This window comes from Polypterus senegalus, chromosome 2 (assembly GCF_016835505.1).
Source record: "Polypterus senegalus isolate Bchr_013 chromosome 2, ASM1683550v1, whole genome shotgun sequence".
In the NCBI taxonomy this organism is placed as follows: domain Eukaryota; kingdom Metazoa; phylum Chordata; class Cladistia; order Polypteriformes; family Polypteridae; genus Polypterus; species Polypterus senegalus.
Genome location: NC_053155.1, coordinates 149,528,996 through 149,553,711, shown reverse-complemented (window position 1 = coordinate 149,553,711; position 24,716 = coordinate 149,528,996). Strand labels below are relative to the sequence as shown.

General features: G+C 36.1%; 1 protein-coding gene across 1 annotated transcript in view; it reads left to right on the top strand.

Moving 5' to 3' along the window:
* Window positions 1–24,716, top strand: part of pcca (propionyl-CoA carboxylase subunit alpha) — a 644,470-nt gene that overhangs the window by 365,636 nt on the left and 254,118 nt on the right. Inside the window, exon 16 of the mRNA XM_039744810.1 lies at window positions 14,617–14,692. Within this exon, the coding sequence (XP_039600744.1) occupies window positions 14,617–14,692 (76 nt within the window). The remainder of the gene's footprint in view (window positions 1–14,616; window positions 14,693–24,716) is intronic.

The following is a 24,716-nucleotide window of genomic DNA, read 5'->3' as shown; positions in this document are numbered from 1 at the left end:
TGTGGGTGTCACATTGGCCTGGTCCAGCCGTTTGGATCCTGCGAGCTGGGTCACCTTCAGAGAATCACACCACATAACTGTAGTGCCATAACTGTGCTCTGTCACAATGCAGGGTAGCGTGCCTCATTCAGGACTGCAGTGCAGTGAGACGTTTGCCGTTAATCATACATTTTATTTTCCTTCCCTACTACTTTAACATTTAAATAACAATTAAAATTCTATTTGTATGTATGTGCGTGTGCACATGTATATATATATATATATATATATATATATATATATATATATATCTATACTAATAAAAGGCAAAGCCCTCACTCACTCACTCACTCACTCACTGACTCATCACTAATTTTCCAACTTCCCGTGTGGGTGGAAGGCTGAAATTTGGCAGGTTGATTCCTTACAGCTTCCTTACAAAAGTTGGACAGGTTTTATATCGAAATTCTACGCGTAATGGTCATAACTGGAAGCAGTTTTCTCCATTTACTGTAATGGAGATGAGCTTCAACGCCGTGGGGCGGAGTTTCGTGTGACATCATCACGCCTCCCACGTAATCACGCAGTACATAGAAAACCAGGAAGACCTCAAAAAGCGCTCAAGAAAACATGCATTATATAATTGAGAAGGCAGCGAAACAATAAGAAGCGAGTTCTGCTACTTGAAACAAAGCACGATGTAAACCTACACTTTAAATTAAGTTCATAGACAGGCTGCCGCTGGCGTTTGTAATTTAGTGCCTGCCCATATAAGGCCATCCGTCAGCGGCAATCCAATAGCAAACTGCCACGGGTAAATATTCACGGGTGAAGGACTGTGCTTATGGAGAGGAAGATGAGATGGTCAGGGTGGTGTTTGACACAAACTCAGCGAAACTGCCAGAGAAAGTTTTAAGTGCCAGGACTAAGGTAACATTAAATAAAGCTATGGACATAGCACGAGATGGCACCAGCACAGCTGGGAACCTTCGATGCAAGTACACCGAGTGGCTCACGTGAACTGACGCAGTGCACAGATAAAAGCAACAGTTCCAAAGAGCTGAACAAAACCGAATTACACAATTGAAAAGGCAGCAAAAAATATGAAGCCTCTGATAAGCATATTCATAAATGCAGCTACTGTGGAAACAAAGCACACGGTGGAAAAAGTGAATGTCCCGCTAAAGGAAGACAGCGTAAAAAAAAAAACCCGTGCATGCAGTTTGTCACATCACAGATAAAAAGGAAGACGAGCTGTTTATTGATGCAGTAAGGAACTAATCGATGAATGAAACCTCTTATCTTTACAACGATTGACAAACACGGAATGTAACTTGAACACATCCTACAAATACGAGCCTGATTGAAAGAAATAATGATAATCAAATCCTTGATGACAGCAACATTCAATAACACTCACAAAACAATTACTGTATATTGACAATCATGTTACGTTATTTTTAAAATGTTCCCTTTTCTTTTTCATAACTTCTACTTCTCCACTGCGATACACGGGTATATATATATAAATGTATATATATAGCCCGATCTACAATACATACTTTAGCATAGACAAGCCACACGCTGTGGCAATTGTAGAGTCTTCGCCTCTAACGCCGACATTGAGGTTCGATTCGAGAGGGTGTACTGAGTATGTACGCTACCGATTCATTTTACCTTCACATCTCCTTGGTTTGGGACGTATGAAAAATATTAGGTTAACGCAGAATCATGTTACGTTATTTTTAAAATTTTCCCTTTCTTAGCACAAGCACAGTTGAGAAGCTTCGATGCATGTACTCCATAACGCGTTAAAAAATAACGCATTTAATCACACTTTCAATTCCAAGCAAACGGGAACTTTTGTCAATGCATGATTTCCTGGTACATCCATTACACTGATGCACACATCACAGCTACAAAAATGTTAGAGTCGGAATAAAGCGCGTTCCTACGACTGATCATTTCGACTTCCGAGCGAAGCCTTGATAAAAGCATGGTTTTGTGCACACTGAAAAGCAAGCAAAATTAGATGCATTACAGAAAGCGGACTTTGTGGCTCTTACTGGGGATCATTGGACTTCCGTGACCGTTAGTAATTCTAAATACATCTAATTACAAAATGTTCAATGATCACACTGTTTTAGCCTAATGTACAAAATAATTTTGGCTAATGTTACTCAGAGTTTAAAGAGTAAGCTGGTCAAATTACCTTTTATGTTTCTGACTTATTTTTTTAAGAAGAAAAACTGCACTTTATGGTGAAATTTTGGTTATTATTATTTAAAGACAATACTATTCTGAAAATGTACTTAAAGTACTTAAACTACCACTTTATTTTTAAGTCTGCCCAATTTTAACCAGGGATGATATTTTTGTTTCTGTTTTGAATTCAAATGCAGTTTAAAAGCTTTTTTTTCAGAAATTAAAACAGCTTCAGTTTACAATATTCATGTCCATGTCTATTATTTGATTCTGTAAGCCCACTAAAACCGTTTTAAATAAAAAAAAAAACATTTGCGATTTGGGGCAAATTTACGTGTCGATTACATACGATTAATCAAGATTAATTCTTACACAGCCTCTAATTAATTGGATTAATTTTTTTAATCGAGTCCCACCCCTAATATATATATGTAGATATATATGTAGATTTGTATATATATGTGTATATACAGTATATATGTAGATATGTATATGTTGTATATACAGTATGTATATATATGTGTGTGTGTATATATATGTATATGTATATATACGTATGTGTGTATATGCATATATATATATAACTGTATATATATATGTGTATAGATGTGTGTATATATATATATATATATATATATATATATATATATATAGCAACACTCATGACAATTACAAAACAATTACATTGTCAATCATGTTACGTTATTATTAAAATGTTTCCTTTTCTTTTTACTTCTCCGCTGCCAATGCAGCTATTTTGCTATATATATATAAATAGATAGATATGACAACAACACTCATATCAATGACAAAACAATTACATTAACAATCATCTTACGTTATTTTTAAAATGTTTGCTTTTCTTTTCATAACTTCTTTAACACACTACTTCTCCTCTGCTTAGCGCGGGTATTCTGCTAGTATATATATATATTAAATATATATGTATACCTTTTTATTATTTATTTATTTATTTTCCCCCCAAATGGGACTGTTTAACATCACACTCCTGGTTTATTGTATTAGGACTGCACTATCATACATTATCTACATCTCCATTGTTAATATTTAACATCATACACTGGGTTTATTCTTTCAAGCCTGTTTAAGATTATATTCTAGGTTTATAGTATTTGGACTGTATTTCCAATAGATATCTCTACTCTCCCTTCAACACCACTACTTGGGGGCTTGTTTTGTTCTGGACATGGTCTGTCTCTAGGCATATCAGAGGACTCATTTGGGCAGGCAAAATAAAGGGGCATGGGGTGTCTGGGGGAGGAGAGAAAGAAAGCAAGCTATTTTTGATCTGTCCTTTTCATCCCCACAATTGTAAATGCCAACACAACTATAGGCTTGATAGCCATAACTCCTAGCAATATTGGAAATTAAGGTTAAAGCTATCATATGCACTAATATACAACCTTAATTTTAGATTATAAAATGACAATAAAAGTTCAGAAGCAATGTCTCTATGACCAAACAGTGAACTTTGTGAACTGGAATGTCAAAGCTCTTAATCACAAATTAAAGAGGATGAAAGTGTTCTCTCACTTAACAGGTCTAAACACCAAGATAGTATTTTTACAGGATACTCACTTAATCAGCAAGGATCAGTTTTGGTTGCAAAGAGACTGGACTGGACAAATATTCCACTCCAGATATACAAATAAAACTAGAGGTGTGGGGATCTTAATTCATAGAACAATTTCATTTGCAGTATCAGATGTAGTATCTGGTCCTGAAGGGCAATATGTGATGGTGATGGGTAATTTATTTAATTATAAAGTGATTTTTGATAAATATCTACGCACCCAATGTGGATGATAGAGACTTTATCCAAAATGTATTTGCATTGATTCCTAACTTGAACACGCACAAAATTATAATAGCCAAAGACTTTGTGTTTTAAATCTAGACATGGATAGGTCTTTAGCTACAGGACAACATCTAACACTGCAAAAATAATCAGTTTTTAATTGATCATAACTTATCAGACCCCTGGAGATTTCTAGTGCCCTTAACCTCTCTCTCTCTAACCAGTATATACGTTGTTACTCAAGAACTGATTATTTCTTTAAAGATAACAATTTCTTGCCCACAATCAAATCTTGCAAATACGGCGCTATTGTCCTCTCTGACCATGCCCTACTGATCATGAAATTCACATTACTATGCCCCACATACTCATTTTGCAGCTGCAATCTTAACCCTCTGTTATAGCTGACAAGACCTGCACAGGATTTATATCCAAGCAAACTGAGTTTTTTTTTTGGAAAAAATTCATCGTCAGAGGTTTCTGCAGGAATACTCTGGGAAACCCTGAAGGTATTTTTAAGAGGACAGATTATGTCATATCTCTGCCACATAAATAAATCAGAAACCAATAAGGCTGTTAAGTTAATCAGTGAAATTACCAGAATAGATCAAGAACATGCCAGGTCTTCAAATGAGGCACTTCTTAGGAAAAGACAGGCTTTGTAATCAGAACTCAACCTTTTGAGTATAAAAGAAACAGAACAACTCATTTTTAAATCACAACATCATTACTATGAACATGGAGAGAAAGTTAATATGATCTTAGCTCAACAAATCCACAAGCAGGATGTTCGCAGTGCAATATGATGCACATATTTAGAGACTACTAGAAGTCCTTACATTCTACTCAGTTTAAATAATACAAGACACAAGCTAATGCATTTTTCGCTACATTACCGATGCCACATCTAGATACGGTCAGTGCAGAGGGATTAGATAAACCTCTGACACTATCAGAATTACTAGACACTATAAACTCATTTCAGAGTGGGAAAGCACCAGGGACTGATGGCTACCCTACTGAATTTTATAAAAACATTTTCCATCAAGTTAGCTCCCCCTTAAATTAACATTTATAGAAGCCAGAGACAGTAAAATTCTACCTCAAACTTTTCGCCAAGGATTAATTACCTTTTTTCCCCAAAGAAAAATAAGGACTTATTACAATGTGCATCGTATAGACCAATCTCACTTCTGAATAATGATGTTAAGGTACTCTCCAAAGTCCTAGCTAAAAAGATTGAGAAATTGCGCCCTTTGGTAATATCACAAGACCAAACGGAATTTATTAAATGTAGACATTTGGCTTCCAATCTTCAACGCCTATTTAATGCAATATATTCACCCATAAAATCTAACACTCTTATTATCCGTGTTGAAAAAGCATTTGATATGATTGAATGGGATTACCTATTCACCACTTGGTATACATTTGGGTTTGGCCCTAATATGTGTTAATGGATCAAACTACTGTATACCAGTCCAGGAGCTTTAGTTTGTATTAACAACACTATTTTGGACTACTTCAAACTAGAATGCAGTACTAGACAAGGATGCCCATGTCACCACTGCTATTTGCAATCGCCATTGAGCCATTTGCTGTTTACTTTTGAAATGCATCAGAGATGAAGGGAATTTTCAGAGTAGGACTTGAACAGAAAATATCACTATATGCAGATGATAATTTCAGACCCACAAAATTCAGTGCCTGCAACTCTATCTGTACTAAGCAGAATTTCAAAAGATATCTGGACTCAAAAGTAGTTTGAACAAAAGTATGCTTTTTCTAGTGAATTCTCTAAGCAGTATTAGATTGGAAACCTCCCCTTTTATCATTGCAGATCATTTTAAATATGAGTAAACATGACAAGTAAATATAAAGCTCTTTTTCAACAAAATTTTGCTGTTTGCATGAACAAAATTAAACAAGATGTGCATAGGTGGTCTACAATCCGTCTGTCTTTAGCAGGGAGAATTAACACTATCAAGATGAATATCCTCCCTAAGCTTCTGTTTCTATTGCAAAACATCCCATATACATTAACAAATCTTTTTTAAAAAAATTAGATTTAATCATAACCTCATTTATTTGGAATTCGAAATATCCACGTGACCCTACAACCACCTATATCAGAAGGCGGCATAGCTCTACCTAATTTTCAATTTTATTACTGGGTGGCAAACATACAAGCTATAGAAACCCGGCCACTGACACAAATAGATGAACACACACTAAGTTTTTCTGCAATAGAAATTAAATTCTGTAGTACTTCTTTATACTCCTTGCTTTGTACATCAGGAAATACAAGGTATCGTCAATACACTAACAACCCAATTGTCCTTCATTCACTCAAAATATGGAACCAATGTAGGAAGCACTTCAAGTTAGAGAATATTTTATCTGAGACACCTGTACATGATAACCACCTTTTTCTACCTTTTCAAACTTAGTTTTTAATATTTGGAAAAATGTATGGTATTAAATCATTTAGAGATTTGTATATAAATAATGTCTTTGCATCTTAATTGCACTCTAAATTTAGTTTCCCATCGACACAATTTTTCCACTATCTCCAAATTAGAAACTTTACTAAACAAATGTGCCCAATATTCCTCACGTTATACCTATTTCTATTCCAGAAGAGATACTGATCAGTCTTGAAGACTCAGGCAGTATTTCCATAATATATAAAACCACTTTAAAGTCCCTTTTTTTTTTAAAGATCCCAGAGTACAGTGCGAAAAGGATCTCTTACTCAACATTTCAGAAAAGGAGTGGAAGGCAGCCATGCACAGAATTCACTCGAGCACCATATGCGCAAAGCATTCAATTATTCAACTTAAAATTTTTTATCATACACATCCATCTCATTTAAAACTGTCCAAAATGTTTCCAGGGCAAGATCCAACCTGCAAACATTGCAATCGAGCTGCAGCTTCACTAGGCCACATGTTTAGGGTGTGTACCAAATTAACATCATTCTGGACAAAAATTTTTAAATGCCAATCAGAGAACCTTGGAATCACAATCCGTCCTAATCCATTAATAGCTGTGTTTGGTGTACTTCTAGGCTGACATAATGTGGAGAAGAACAAACAAACTATAACTGTCTTTGCTTCACTATTAGCATATAAACTTATCTTGCTCAAATGGAAGAATATCAGACCCACAAAATTCAGGGCCTGCAATCCTAAGCAGAATTTGAAAAGATATCTGGACTCAATATTAATTTAAACAAAAGTATGCTTTTTCCAGTGAATTCTCTAGCAAACAGTATTAGATTGGACACCTCCATTAATAGCTGTATTTGGTGTACTCCTAGACTGACTTAATGTGGAGAAGGGCAAACAAACTATAATTGTCTTTGCTTCACTATTAGCACATAGACTTATCTTGCTGAAATGGAAGAATCCTAACCCCCCACCTCCTTTAAGTCGGTGGGTAACTGATGTTATAAACTATTTGAAAATGGAAAAAATAACATTCTCTCTTAGAGGATTAGTTTGAAACTTTTTTTAAACGTGGCAAGATCTAATCAATAATATTTTAGAATAAGCACTTATATCGGGAAGAAAGACTTTTTTCTCTCTTCACTATTCTCAAAAGTTTTACTCTGGCTGTTGGCCTTCCTCTCTTTCTTATGGGTGGGGGTTGAATTGAATTTAGTTATGTTAAGTTTGACTTGATTGTATGGAATGTTACATGGTTTTAATAAATTCAATAAAAGAAAAAAATTATTTTGTTAACCTAAGGAGGTTGACTATTTGTTGAGTATTCATTGTTACAGTAGTTTTTATAGACCTGAAAGTGAGACTAAAGTGTCTTGGGTAGTTGAAATGGCTCTATTTCAACTGAAATATCACTGTCTGCTACCCCTATCCCAGATCCAAGCCATCCACCAATAAATGTTTTTTTAGTTAAATAAAAATTATGTTTAATTTATCATCCTTAAACAACAATAAAATCAGATACATGCCAAAAGTTTGAAAGGGTCGGGTGCCAAATTCATGTTAGAAAAGTAACACAAGGCACAGTTAAGAAATCTTAATAAACACAATTTTACCACTTCAGTTTCAGAACTTGTTTCTTACAGTTCACAATGAGATATTATTCACTCCATGTTTGATACTTTGATTATAAACTCAAATTTGGAGAGGTATTGGAGAGGGGCGAGTGAGAGGGTTCACATTCAGAAGCAAGGGGCAGATGGTAAGGCACCATTGGGCTCCAGCTTCTCCCTGATCATAATGAACACTTGTGCCATGCTTGTGTTTCCTCCTGATTCATCAAGGTCTGTGATTAGAAGATTAGCAAGACACTAACCCCATCACCTGACTTTTTGAATCTGCAAAAATTTAAACTGGATATGCAGCAATTGCAGAGGTACTTGTACAATAACTGTTTAGAGGTACATATTCAATAACTTCACACATTATAGACTTATAAAACTCCAATGAAATGCTTACAATAGATTCCTTTAATATGCACCAACTAATATGTTATAATATGTTAATATTAATTTTAATATTATGTTATGATTTATTCTATATATTGTTATAATAGATTTTATATGTTGATAGGTTATAATATTTTTCCTAACCCGTATCTGTGTTGTTTGGAGGGAAGCACTTGTTGCAAATTCTTGTTGAGTTAGTGAGTGAGTGTTTCCTTGCTGTGATCTTTGCTTCCTGTCAAAGCTTCAATTTTCCTGCATCTGACCTCAGATTGTGGTTCATAAGATTCACTGAAAGTGCCATGCTTCTGAAGGTAATGTTGCCTCACATTGAACTCTTTTATGATAGGGACTGTTTCATTGCAGGTCAGACAGGTCAGCTGTGTATTTTGTAATGGTGGCATTATAAAGATCTACTTTTCACTCCATTAAACATGTAAATGGTGATTCTCTCTATGAGTTTTCCTCTTAACACTTTTTTGCTAGCTACAGTAACTTGTTTTAGATAGGGTGAGAAGTTCAGTCATCCGGGAGGGGCTCAGAGTAGAGCCGCTGCTCCTCTGCATCGAGAGGAGTCAGATGAGGTGGCTCGGGCATCTGATCAGGATGCCTCCTGGACACCTCCCTGGTGAGGTGTTCCGGGCACGTCCAACCGGGAGGAGGCCCCGGGGAAGACCCAGGACACGCTGGAGGGACTATGTCTCCCGGCTGGCCTGGGAACGCCGTGGGATTCTCCCGGAAGAGCTGGAAGAAGTGGCCGGGAGAGGGAAGTCTGGGCCTCTCTTCTTAAGCTGCTGCCCCCGCGACCCGACCTCGGATAAGCGGAAGAGGATGGATGGATGGATGGATGGATAACTTGTTTTAACTTGCATTATGAATTTTGAATGTTACTTCCTGGCTAATCAGTAAAAGTTATATGATTAGGTATAACCACTGTGGATTTTCATAAGAAAAAAAGTAAATATAAGTGACTAAGTTAGTCATATATCATAACAGCAGAATGATTTCAGTGCAACATCTGTCTGATGGTTCCTTATCTTGTATGCATGTGAATTGAGCAGGTTTGAATTGCTTTAAGATATGTGTGATGTGAATGAATAATAATTGGATGGGAGTGTCTGAGAGTGAATGGGGTGGATGTTTTGGTGTTCCTGTCCTGATCTGGCCCTACTTAATTAGTATTTGTAGTGTAGAAATGTGGCCCCAGGTGAAATCTAATTAATGATCCTTTCTGTTAACAATGGTAAATACACTTATACACTATATTTTTTAATGAAAATGATGCATACTTTATCCAGTTTTGCTTGGTTTGTTGTCAGATTGCTTAAAAAAAGAACTATTCTGCTCAGTATTGGAGGATTTTTCACATCTGTTTTTCATGCTTTTTCCAAACCGAGTTCATTTTGACAGCTGGGAAAGATCCATCCGTACAGTCTCTGGTGTGCACTAAAATGTGAATCATTGTCCACCATGTTGAATTAGTTTCAGACTGGCCATGGTAGATAAATAAAATCAAACTGTTCTATCTATGTGAAGTACAGTATATGTTGACCACTGCTAGTACGGTCAAGCAGTTTTTTTGCTGAGCACCCTCCCCCACAGTAACCTAGTGTCTATGGGAAGGGGAGAAAGCTTTAGATTCGTCCAAAATTTTGACCTCAGGTTTTCGACTGATCTCGATGTTTTAGGGTCCCCTAATACCGAAAACATTAATCTCTTGATGATGGCTGTCTGTCTGTGTCTTTTTGTCACAGGTTCTTGAGGACAGTCTAGAAGTAAAACTGCTAGATGGAAAAATACCAAACTCGTAACCTTTTATGCCAAACTCGTAAGCCTTTTATGAGATGACGATGTTGTGATTAGTTTTTGAGACAAATAGTGCAAGAGAGAGAGACACTCTGGAGAAACCCTGAAATAGTGTAATTCTGCAATTAATTATGAATTCTTCTCATCTATTGCTATTGTAATTACCTATTTTATGATCAGCAAGATCAACATCAGAGTGGTAAATAATTACTGAAATGTTATAGAATATTTTGGGTTCCTACAGTGCAAAGCCTACTGACTCTGATTTCCATTTTGTTTTTTTGTTTTTTTAATAGTTTTAACTATTTTGTTTGTCAATAATAACAATAATATGTAATAACATTTACATAAAAATTATCCACAAGAACAGCATAAAGCTTGACAAATGCAAACACAGGACAGGTAAAAAAAAAAAAAAAACAGTCATCTTTCAGACTTGGGTATACTTACATTCTCATAGACACTGCACAATGCAACATTTGCTTTTAGTTGATATTGGAAAATAATTTTGCCTCTGAGAAAATATGCTTGAGAAAAAGTGGTTACTGTCATGTATTAACTTGGGTTTATTTGTATTATATTTTGCTTTTGATAAATGATGTCACCAGTCCTGAGTCCTTTCTCTGGCTATTTAAGTCAAGGTGGGTTAAAGTTGTTTGAGTCTTTTGTCAGTATTACTGTTTCTTATGGAATTACATTTTTTGTCTATCTTCTGCTCTGGTCTTTGAATTACTGTCTTGGTTTGTGTATTCTGATTTGTTTACCTGGTGTTTCCTTTTAAAGCAACTACTTTTTCCTCTTTTTGAAGCCTCTTTATTTTCTGTTTTTGTTATTAAGTTATTCTTTAACTCTTTGAGGGCAAAAAGCTCAGTTGTCTGAAAAACACACGAAGCAATGCTTTCACATTTAAGTCCACACAAAATGTCTGTTGCTGTGTGCTCTGGCTGCTGTCGGTACTTGTTTGCCATCTCTGATGGCTGCACGGTAGCAGCTAGATGGCCAGCAGGAATGCGTGACGGGCCAGCTGCCTGGCTGTCTTCACATGGCAGGTGACCAGTGGTGGGAGTCTCAGTGCGATGCAATCTAGTTTGTACCTCTTGTCATCATAAATTCAGCAGAGGTTTAAGGAGGATTTGACCTTACTCCATAGAGACCTATTAATGGCAAAGGATAGGCCATTGGAACTCTCAGTACCAGGATAACATCACAAATTTTCCTGTCCAGAAAGACGAGAAGATCAAATCTTTGGAGGGCTGTGTTACATCCTTAAATGCAAAACTGAGTTAATTAAAAGATTGCAATAATCACAATAATATGTGTATTATTGGGATTAAATAGAATTTGGTGGGTGGCAGTATAGCCAAATTTTTGAAGAAACTGTGGTCAGTGGTAGATAGCTCAGTTGCTATCAGCTTTTCGGGTCTACCAGACCTTTGGGTGTCAGAGCAACAAGTAATAATCACCTGTCTGTTTTGCATAACTATATCTTTGGTTTTCTTACTTAAATATGTATGCACAGCCCAGGATGATTGTGGTTGGGGATGCACACCTGCTTCTGTGTCAGTGTATCTTTTATTTGGATATTTTTTGTGTGATCTTGAGCAGGTGTTGGAGGAGTAGTTGGAGGATTGGTCTGGTTGTTATGATTTTGGGGTTACTGTTGAGTTTGGTGTGGAGATGGCCTGGTAGTCTGTTATAGGATCTAGAGTGATGTGATGGAGCTTCTTGGAATGTTTGGCGCTTCAGGCTGAACACAAGTATCCTTCATTCACCGTGGAGCAGGAAAGTTGACAGTCAAAAAAATGTAGGATGTATGACGTAACCTCCTGTTTATTATTCTTGGTTTAGTCTGTCTGATAAAATGGCTTGGTTCTGCTATACAGTATACTAATTAAAATTGGTGGGAAAAAAATCACACTATCTATGCTCCCACCCCATACCAACTTTTATCTTTTCTTAACTAACTAACTTCTAAGCCTCAACAGTTATGACTTTATTTTTTGGTCATGGACACAAATTCATACATGAACCAACTATTAGGTAAATGTATTACTCATTTGCATATAACGTACTACTTACTTCACCCAGGTGCTTTGGATATTTTTATCTGACTTAAATGTGTTTGTCTCCTTTTGGTTGCTCAGTCCCATTTCTAAAGAATTGTCATTCAGTTCCACTTGGTGCTGCTCTCACATAAGGACAGACTATATTTATGTGTTTCGTTTCATATGCATCATCTTTGTCTAAAAATTGCCCTTTCTATCTCTGTCAAACTTTTTGTCATTACTATCCCATGCAGCTCAATGGTGCTTTGAATAATCAATGCTTTGTGTTTACATATTTTGCCAGAGGTTATCTCACTGCTTTGAGAGGGTGTTGTCCCCCACATGATTTATCTTGATTATGAGCTTGTGATTTCTAATCTGAGGACAAAAGTGATTTCAGTTCTTTTTTCAGGGAACTACATTTGTAGTTCTTCACGCACAGGACAGACACTAATTTGCTTGGAGCTTGGCAAAATAAACTTGTAGCTCTCAAGCTGAGTAAATGTGGCGCCTTTGCCACCATATAATCCATGTATAGTAAATCAGGGTTCCTTACTAAGAACCCACATGAAATAAATAAGCATTTTATTGAATCCTAACTTGAAATTAGACTAAATTGATTTCTTTTTATCCAAAGTAACCCGATCTAGACTTTCTAAGGATAAAGCCTTTACTTTAGATGTCCTTATTACTGTCATTAAACTTAAAAACTTTAGATTCTTTGCTTTCTCACAGGGATCCAGTGAGCTCCAGGCCCAGATAGGTTGCTGCCAGAGTTGGTGCATTAATGCTGCTAACACTGCCGTGATTACCTTGTTGTTAAATCAAGTCCAGGATCCTCCTAATTGTTCAAGCTATTGCCCATTTCTGTTAATGAATTTGAATGCATCAGATGGGTTTTGGCACAGGTTACAAGAATATGATCAGAACATTCTGTTCATCTCCTTCTGTGGTCATTCCTACCAGTTTGGTGATATCACGACCCATCTATACTTATAAAATGGCTAGAAAGGGCTGTCCACTTTCTCCTCTCCTTTGTAATTTGACCCTGACAACATCTTGCTCTTTGCTGGAAACACCCTCTCTGACCTTGCATGTCCTCAGCTTATTTAGTTCCTGGTATTGAATCTTACTCTTCATTTACTGTTCAAAGTGTAAACTTCTTCAGTTAGGAACTGCTATCTCCTGCTCTTCACCTGACATAATCACTGCAAAAAATGAAATCTAAGAAAGTGATACATTTTATATCAAGCAATTAAATCTTGTTGACTAATTAAGAAATTTGTATTTAAGATTATTTAGCTTATTTTAAGAAATCACATCAAATACATTTCATTACCACATTGGAAGATTTTTATTTTTCTTAACAAAAGCAAAACAGCTTCCATTTCAAGTTTGTGTTTTTTTTCCTTGCTAGTTTGCATATGCATTTTTTTGTTGTGAGGAGCATTTTTAAGAGCGCTAAAGACTCTGTTCTTCTGGTCTTGCATACCACTATTCCAGTCTATCCATTAACCCCATTATAAGATACTGGCATGACATTAAATCTCCTATAAAAATGGCAAAGACCCTATATCAAACACTCTGTCCTGACAGATGTCATGGAGAAATGGCACTACCTCATCTTGAACTACATCATTGGCCATTCACTTTGAGATTTGTTTGGTGCTGACTGCGACCACATGCAACCATAACTACTTCATGACATTTTTTATGGTTGATTGTTCGATATGCACTTGTGTGCATTGGCATATTTACTGAATAAACATTATTGACTAAAAAAACCTTATTACCTTGGGTAGAGTTCTGCTTCCAGATTTTTGTTTTACCTCCTAATAGCTTCCCATGGTATCTTACATCATAAACTACAAAACACTGACATAAGTATGTATGTTCTGCTACTTTTTAGGGACTTTATTTTAACCAGTTTTATATAGTGCAAAATAATTTTATAGTCTAAAAGGTGTTAATAAAAATACTTAAGCAAGGTAAACTTCAAGGAAGAAAATTAGCTACTTTTTTGAAGTGGTCTATTTTAATTATTTCCTAAATGTAAGGTGTTTTTGCTTTGTAGGTTTGGTTAATCAATCCGTGTTCATCTTATATTGTACCTTTCACAGTATAGAATAGCCTATGTCTCTCTGTGTTCCTAAACTTAGATAAGGAATTTCAGTAAATAAATTGGTAGATTTAATTTAAATTGTATGCCATATAACAATTAAAATTTAAATAATATGAAGTTTAAAAAACCTAAACATTGTTTTATACTTGTAAATGCTAACATTATTCTCTGTTGTTTCTTTCTTTAGCTGGTTACATATGGTTCAACACGAGCTGACGCTTTACAGCAAATGGTGGAAGCTCTTGACAATTATGTTATTCGAGGTAATGACTGATTTATTTCTAAAATATGATTATCACTAAAATATGAAAATGATTCTCTTTTGTAAACTTAGCATCATTTTTTAACCATTCACATCAACTGTTGTGCAATGTATTTTCAGAAAGTGTAGTTAACCAGAGTGTGAATTTATCCCGATACTTGGTGTGATTAATAATGGTATGATTTTGTTATGTTTTGAAATATAATAACGGAATTGTAATATGATTCCATGATGTATTGTGTGCCTGGGTGGACAGGCCACAGGAAGTCAGAAAGAGTGTTGGGGCACCAGCAGTGTAACCCCGTTTAATTGGCAAAGCAAAAATATGTTAAACAAATGCACATGGAAAAAAAACAAAGCGGTCTTATATCAGCCTGTTATCAAAAGTTTGTCTTGCTAGGAGGTCTGTTCTCGTTGGGTACAGTCAAACTGAGACACCATCTTCCTGGGGTAGCCCTTTATGGTGTCTGAACCTGCTTTGGGTGGTGCTTGGCATCTGTGTGTTTTCTGAGAATTGCAGGCAGAAATGAAGATACAGCACCCCCTCTCAGAGTGGTATCACTTAACTCAGCAGAGAAAGAAAGTTGATCCCCAGGTGCATATGCATGACAATTGCAATTTATTCTATTATTTAACTGACTGAAGTGAAAATTGAAATTATTTCCCTGTAAGAAAAATTGTCAGCCTCTTGCAATTAATTGGAGAAAATCTTGACTCGATCATTGGGTCAAAGTGGATTTCCCTTACTCCCTTAGTAGGCAGGACTGCGAATATTCAATTTTAGTATGTAGGTATGCTCTGATCTGGTTTTTTATGGCAGATTCCAATCACTGATTCCATGTTACTAGAATTGGCCAGTTCTGACACTGATTCCAATTTGATTTATGTGTTTCTTTTTTTTTTTTTTTGTTTACACTATGCTCCTGTATATCCATATGTTTTATGTTAACGTGGTATTTTTATGATTAACCTGCAGACCACAAGTGTTATCTGTTCATTTTAATTAACAAAATCAGTTTCTGTTGGCTTATTGTTCATTGACCATCAGAAATACTGCAATCTAAAAAATCCTCTTAAATCATACATTTTAAACTAATAAAATATGTACAAAAATATTTTTCTATAATACACATGCCATAAAGCAAATAAAAATTCTTGTCATAATTGCAAGTCACAATTCTAATTAAATGTCCACTTTTTTCAAGAAGATACAAGGCTGACAAGTTTACTGGACACGTTTAGCTCTTAAGCTAAAAAGCCTTCTGTCTACTAAACTGCAGGATCAAATTCTTCCTTATTGTTCTTTTTCTTGTTAAAAATGTGAGCTGCTGTACTGAACACAAGCTCACTTACCATTCACACTCAGACAAGGAACGTCCATTTCAATTTCAGGACAAAATTAAAAGGTCTGAGCTTGTTACCTTTAAATTTCTGCCGAACATTTGTCTCTCTTTTGATACACTGTGCCTTTCTTCTCAATGCACAGCATGACTCCGCATATTCTTTTTACTCTGTTTATAACTCTGCTGTATTTACTGTTCAAGCTAATATTCCTGTCTTCACTTTCTCCTAAAGTCTGTTTGTCCACTCTCTGCTTATGGGATATTTGGCTACTAAACAATATGCATAGCTCCATAACTGCTGTAATAACTTGTGTAATGGAGCACAATAACTTAATTACTGCAAAGCTTAGAAAGCAAATTCTGAAAAAAAATTTTTTTTTAACATTAGCTAATTTGTCGATCACGGATCGAGTCATTTGAGGAGAAAGTTGGCCTCATAATCAGCAAGCAATCAATTGGGGGCATCGTTAATAATATAAAACATACATTGGTGCATAATCTGACCTTTCTGCTGGGTGAATGCTGTTGTGAAATAAAGCCTTATATTTATATTTGGACTGTCATCAAATACTTGACAGGAGTAATTCTCATTTAAAAACTTTGAATATAAACTTTAAAATGAATGAATATGTGCATTTAAAATCTTTGAGGCTATGTACAGCTATGTTGCCATGAGGTACAATTAATTACTATTTTTGCAGTAAATTAGTATTTCTGATACCAAGTAGCGTGTTGAATTATTCAGTTGTTAAATACTAATCATACTCAAAAGTTTCCGAATACTGAACTTAACTTTAAAAAAACTGTACACCTTTAAAAGTTTTTTTTCTAACTAAATATACAGCCTAAAAAAGACCTAACCCAAAAACTGCAGGTGTAATAAAAATTCTGATCATATTTCTGGAAAAAAAAAACCTTTTAAACACACCTAAGTTAGTCTGTGGCAAAATCTTTAACTAGTGTAATCTACCTGTTGTTATTACCCTTCTTTACAAAATGACTCTTATATTATTGTTTTAGCTCTAATCTATGAGGATCCTTCTGTGTCAAATCAACCAATGACCCATGCACTTCAGTTAAAAAATTCTGGAAACATTACCAGACATACCCATGTTAGTCAGTAGATATCCTGTAAAATAGTTTTGATGTAAGATCAATACTTTCCAAGATACAGCCAGTTTACCGAGGGATGTCACCTTTATCTAGCCTAATTTTTCATCAAATTTCACAAGTCCAAAACTCAAGAACTAAACCACTGTGCAGCCTCAGACTTTGCATGCTGGTACATTAATTGGCATAGTATGTGTTAAAATTAAAACATTTGGTCCAGACAACCCTGCATGGTCAAAGCAGCCCCTTGAAATTGATCAAAATGTAATTTGAGTTTTTGGCTTAGCTATGTTTAGACCTCAGAGACACATATTTGTAACCAACACAGACTTTTGATTTTTTTTTTTTTTTTTATTCCTCCCTTTATTCAGCAAGATTTTCAGCAGCTGGTAAACCTCAGGTTGTGACAAATTTTAATTCAGCACAAATTAATGTATTTAAAAACAAGTAATGTTTCTTCATTGTTTCCCTTTTACATTTGGTTACATCTGACCCAGGCACATCTCAAAGTGCATAAAATCAAAAAAGTGCACAGTATTAGTAATAACATTTGTTTCCCTTTTGAAATATGAGATCCTCCTAAAATTTAAATGGGTGGTCATGACAGGCCATTTTTTTTTTTTTTTTTATGTATAACAAAACTATTTCATTCACACGGTTTTAATCACTCACATGACAGAGGTTACATTTGTGTTCCACAGCAAAGCCTTTCCTGTAGAAAGTTTCCATTCCCCCAGAAGTAAACTACCTGAGTAAATGTTAAATGTGCAACGTACCACATATGGCATGAAAGTGGATTGGTACATTTCTTTTAATGATTTGTCTTTAAAATATCTTCACAGACAGTTTTTGGATGTCAAGTAATGAATTATTAATTATAATTGCTATTATTTTTTTTTTCCTAAATCTTATTTTCCACGTTTCTTTGTTGATGAGTTCCTGTTAAAGAATTTATAGAACATATAGTGCGCACACCAAAATGACTGAAGTAACAACTAACAACGTAACATTTTTGATGCCATTTTAACAAGGTTTGCTGTCCGCCGTCAGTCACAGAACACCCCGGTAACCTTCAACCTTAAAACGCAGACTTCATCACATGAATGTGTGTGATGAAACAGCGGGCAGGCAACTGCTCGTACTTGTTTGCTGACGGACAGGCTGGCATTTGGCATGGAGTATGCATTAAATCAAAAGAGAAACGGTATTCAAAGATATATGAACACAAGGAGATCGGTGACAATTACACCTTAGTGTGCCGTACCAAATCAGAAGGGACAACTGAATTTCACAGGGCACAGATATATTCATAACAGGGGACCTATATGATGGGCAGATGAATTTCAAATGTTTTGCATGCCCACCTTTTGTTTGGATGGCCTGTGGCGTCATATTCAGCCCATCGTTCATTATAATGGCACAAGCATAACCAGCCTCTCATTGAAATTCACCATTTGGAATACACCTCTGGCCCATCAGCAGTGGCGTGTATCAAGAAATATTTTCCTGTGCGCGTCTCCAAATCTTTGCTGTGACTCTGTTGCACCCAGTGCACTTATCAATAAAAAAAAATGCCCATTTGCATCTGTTGCAATATAATTAGTTTAATGTTACGATGATTTCATTCACAACTTGTGAACTAAGTAAAAATGATAATCACCAAAGCTTATTTTTGGTTGCGTTTGAGACCACAGGCTGGGCTACTTTGGGTTGCTTCTGGGCTACATGTGGCGTGCTTTGCCACCATTTGAACAGGCTTGATATAGGCTTTCTGAAAAAGCAATAAACACAATAGTATCTGTGTCAGGGATTGAACAGCAAACCTCTCAAATCCAATAAATCATTTGGGTTTTGTTGAATTTATGTGCAGGTAATTTTCAAAATAGTTTTCATTTATTCTACATTGTCTCTACTTTCTCAAAGCACAAACCTTGCTTTTCTTATGCAGATCTTCCATGTTTATTTTCCATCATAAACATGGGCTAAATGTGCCATGTGCAAATAATAGTAATCATTGAGTTTCAATCAGTAAGTTATCACTCTTTTCATATCAAATAATGATAATCCTACTTCATGTTGATGAACAGGGAAAGTGATTCTCTTTGGCCAAAAGAGTACCTGGTACTGTAGAATACCACTGTTACATCAATACGGAAGATGACAAACTCAGAGTCAGCCAGGTGTCTGGTGAAGAAAGTCAATCGACTCTCTTAATATTCACCACTGAAGCAATAGCAGAGATCTTGCCCTCTCATGATCTCACTGCTGATGGATCAAATACGTCTCTCACATTAGACCAATGTCCTACTGGAAGCAATGTTTGGTGCATGTATGATTAAAAATGTTGGATTGGTGTGATTTGTGTCAAAAGTGAAGCAGAATATGACACCCTGATATGTTTCATGCAATATTTTTCCATTGGCCACCTACAGACAATATTTATTGGGGTGCCATTATAGTGTGTCATTGCACTGCTTATTGCACCTACAATGGTCAGTGAGAGGCAGTACCATCTTGATCTCAAACACAAAGATGTTCTATACTCTGCACTTCGATTGAAACAGAAATGAAATGGGTCACATTGCTGCTACTACAATATCAAGATGTTAACATTTCATTGTATATAGTGTTGTATTTAATGATAAATCAAGCAGCTGCTGTTCATGTGTTGTGCTTAATGTGCCTTTGGTGATTTATTTCTTTCCATTAAGTCTGTACCCAGGTTAGTGATGAAGAATTTAATGATTATCATTACTGACAAATGGTGAATTTAACCCATGTTTGAATGGAAACTTCAGATTCACATAAGAGCGAAAGAATGGACCATGTAGGATACAGTAAAAATGATTTAAAAAATATCTGGACATTCCCACAATGCATTAAGCGGGTCTAAAAATTAGACCCAAAATTATTTTTTTATATTTGAGAGGTCTGCTGGTCAAACCCTGTTGCAGTTTCTTTTTTGTTTATAACCTTTTGAAAAGCCCTATGTAGGTATCTAAACATGGAAAACATTTCAGCAGGCTGTATCAGTTAGACACATGCCTTCTGAAAGCCTAAACATGGCAAAGCCAAAGATGCAAATTATTTTTTTTCCATTTTTGAAGGTCTGCTCTTACCAAGTGGTGTCATCTAGACCAAACGTTTTGCTTTCATTATGTATTATAAATATAAAGGTACCAGTATGAGCCTGCTTAGGTGGTTTAGTTCTTGAGATATGGTCTTGTGGTATTGATGAAAAAAAATAAAGCCATGTCAAATTTGACACCCTTCTCCCCTCACAAAATCTTATAACAAAATAATTTTACAGGGTGTTTCCTTGTTAAAATGAGTACATCTTGCATTTATTTCAGAATTTTGTGAGACAGAAGTGTGTGGTATTCCTGGAAAATCAACATAAGCATATACAGTACATAAATAATATAGATAAAAATTGTACTGTCCTTAAGGAGGTGATGGAGCAAATACCTTGGTCAGCCACAGCGTTAAAGCCATTTACAGTTGAAGTCAATAACATTGATTGTCTCATTACAATGGCACCTGTCAAGAGATGGGATACATTAGGCAGCAAGTGAACAGCCAGCTCTTGATGATGATGTGCTGGAAGCAGGAAAAATGGGCAGGTGAAACAATCTGAGCGACTTTGACAATGACAGAATTATGATAGCTAGATGGCAGGCCTTGTGATGTGTTCCCAATCTACATTGGTTAGTATCTACCAAAAGTGGTCCAAAGAAGGATAACCAGTGAACCGGGAACAGAGTCCAGGGTACCCAAGACTCATTGTTGAACTTGGAAAATGAAGTCTAGCCTGTCTGGTCCAATCCCGCAGAAGGGCAGCTGTAGCGCAAATTGCTGAAAAACTTAATGCTGGCCATAAGTGAAAGGTGTCAGAGCACACTATCTAATCTTTCTGCGTATTGGGCTGTGTAGCCAGAGACTGGTCAGAGTCCCAGGCCGACCTCTGTCCACTGCCAAAAGTGCCTAAAATGGCCATGTGAGCATGAAAACAAGACAATGGAGCAGTAGAATGTTCTGATAAATTGCATTTTCTTTTAGATCGTGTAGATGGCCGTGTGAGTGTGCGTGATTTACCGGGCAAAGAGATAATAGTAGATGAACTATGAGAAAGAAGGCAAACCGGCAGAGGCAGTGTGATGCTTTAAATAATGCACTGCAAAGAAATCTTAGATCCTGGCATTTATTTGAATGTTACTGTGACACGCACTTCCTAAAGGTTGTTGCAGACAACATAAATCCCTTCATCACAACAGTATTCACTAATGGCAGAGACCTCTTTCAGAGGAATAAAGCACCCTGCCACACTGCAAAATATAATTCAGGAATGGTTTGAGGAAAATGACACAGTTAAATTTGATCACTTTGCCTCCAGATTCCCCAGATCTCCATCCAATTGACTGTCTGTGTGCTAGAAAAAAAGTCTGATCCATGAAGGCCATATCTCGCAACCTTCAGGACTTAATGGATCTGCTCTTAAAGCCTTGGTACTTGATACCAAAAGACACATTCTGAGGTATTGTGGAATACGTGCATCAACAGATGACCTACATAATATTAGGCAGTTGCTTGTAATGTTGTGGCTGATCAATACATACACAATATAAGTCCTTGAAATGTGTTTTCCAAAAAGCACTCAACGCGGAGGAAATTCCTACAGTTTGGAAGCCACCAAATGTTCTCTTATCAGCTAAAAAATGGTGATTGGGCTAATTGTAGTAACTGTAGGCTAATAAGTGTAACCGCGGTTGATCATGGGTAAATTTATGTAAGCAATGATTATTCATAACATGACAAGAGAAGGTATATTAGTGAACAGTCAACGTGGGGTTTATACTGGGGAAACCAGTATTTTACTAACCTGCTGGAATGAGGAAGCAAGAGAAGAATACAATCAGAAAGATGCATATATTATCTTGATTTTCTTTTGATAAAACCCAATTTGAAAGGCTTGTGATGAAACTAGAAGAAGTAAATTGGTTTCAAAATAGAGAGCATTTGGTGAGGGTACAAGTAACCTTTTATGAATGTTTTGATTTTACACATGAAATTAAAACATTTATATCTGAATACACAGTGAGAGGTTTGAAACCGGAAAGCAACTATCGGAAGTACAGTATCCAGGAGTCTTGGTGGACTAGTTAATTGTTTCCATCCAAACAGTATATACAGAAGCAATTAGGATGGCTAATAGAATGTTAATGTATACTACGGTGTATGGAGTGAAAATCAAACAAATTCATGAGGCACTAGTGACACCTTGTCATTTTTTCTGATAACATCACCTCATCTAATACATCATGTCATCTGACTCTTAATATGCAGAACTTTATTACCTCATTCCAATCAACAAACTCCACCAATAATTTGTGTCTCATGTCGACTCACCTATTATGCTAAGCACTGCTTTATTAAGAGGGGTGTTTTGCAGATGTCTTGTTGATCTTAGCACCATTTCTTGGGAGTGTAATATGGGCTTTTCCATCGGTTTATCAGCACTTTCTGAAGGGGTGTTTTTTACTCGTTTACCTCATTCTAACCTTGGAAAATTGCTTTGGTAGCTTCTCAAAGACGAAGCAGAGATCTCTTGTGCTTTCAGTTTTAAGTTACATTTAGTTAACCCTTGAGTTACATAGTTATATTCAACACTTTTCCTTCCATCCATCCGTCCATCCATTATCCAACCCGCTATATCCTAACACAGGGTCACGGGGGTCTGCTAGAGCCAATCTCAGCAAAAACAGGGTGCAAGGCAGGAACAAATCCTGTGCAGGGTGCACACCCACACACCCACACACCAAACACACACTAGGGACAATTTAAGATCGCCAATGCACGTAAACTGCATGTCTTTGGACTGTGGGAAGAAACCGGAGCACCCGGAAGAAACCCACGCAGACACAGGGAGAACATGCAAACTCCACGCAGGGAGCGAACCCAGGTCTCCTTACTGCGAGGTGGCAGCGCTACCACATAATTAGTTATGTTATGACTTAATATGTATGTATATGTACTGTATATGAGTTTATATATGTATATATAAAATAATATGTATATTATTAGTTCTAATAACCAAATCAAGACACTTTCATTTTCTCAAAACACTTTAAATGTCGGGTCTGTCCCCTATTTCCCTTAATTTTTAATCTCTCATTTAAATCCCTTGCCATAACTCTTTACAATTTTGACTTGATCACTATTGCTGCTTAGGAAATCCAACTTAAAATGTATATATATGCTGATGATACCTTGCTTTTTTTTCATTGATAACTCCTCCTTCAATCTCCTTCAAATCTTTAGTTTATTCAGTTCATTTTATGTTTTGCATGGCTACAAAATGAACAGGTTAACATCTGGTCTCCTTTTATCAAACTCCTTCTATTGTCAGTTAATTTCCCTCTGAATCATCCTGATGCTGGATTAAAAATATATGTGTATTGAAATTTCCAGGTTTTTTTTTTTTGTAGAATATTGTAATGTCCATGTACCTTTTTGATGCTAAAACTTTTAAAACTTTCTGCCAGTTTCATTTTGTTCTATTTTAACAATTATCAAAATGAGCATAGTCATACACTTTAATCACACATACACTTTTTTTAATTTGGTTAACTGCTGTGTTTACTGACCACCCCCTCCAACCCACAAAATATTTGTCTTAAGCTGGAGATCTTCTCACTGCCTCTCTTTGAACCTTTAAATGGCCCTCCATTAAGCACCCCACTCTCTTTTAAGATAGGTCAGATTGAGGTATCCTTGCCATAGTTACCTTTGGGTGTTTATTATTCTTCCAATTTGGAGTTGGTTGCCTCCTTCCTTATCAATTCACAGGCCTGATTTCCCACTAAACCTATCATGTTCACTCCCAGATCCCTTTCTGTTCTTTATTTTAATTCATTGAACTTAAAGACTGTTAATTCTCTTGAGATTTTTTAGTTAAGGAACACAGAAGTTTTGAGGTAAGGTGGTTATTTAGAGTAAAAAAGAAAAATAGTTAAGAAGTAAGGGTGTCATACTCATTAGCCATGCTGCCAGAGAGTAGCAACGTGTTGTATGTTAATTAGCATATGGTTCTAAGAATTTCACTGTACTTTGTAGACATTACAATAATTATCCTACAAACCTTTTAAGGTCTTTTAAAATTTAGGTTCCCTAATTCAATATGCCTTTCAGAACATGCCGAGAACTTGGTAAACTCCCTGCCTTTTTTCCCTTTAGATAGATGGATACTTTAGTCCTAAACAATCCCCTGTTCTCGATTTGGCTTTTAAGTTAGTGGCAATCCTATCTCTTTTGCTGATCCCAACACATCTCATCTTTTCTGTCCATTAAATAACCTTGGGATGTTCTTTCACATGAGAATTGGGGCCTGGTGGTTTCTTCATTGTCTGCTGTCTCTGACTTTCATTCTCACTATTAATATTACTTCCTTGCCTCCTATATTTCCTTCTGCTGGGCATCTTTATTCTTTCTCTCACTTTTATCCAGCATTAGCTATTTGTGCTGCTGCTAAATACACTGTGGAAATCATTTGATTCTCCCTAATTTATACATAAC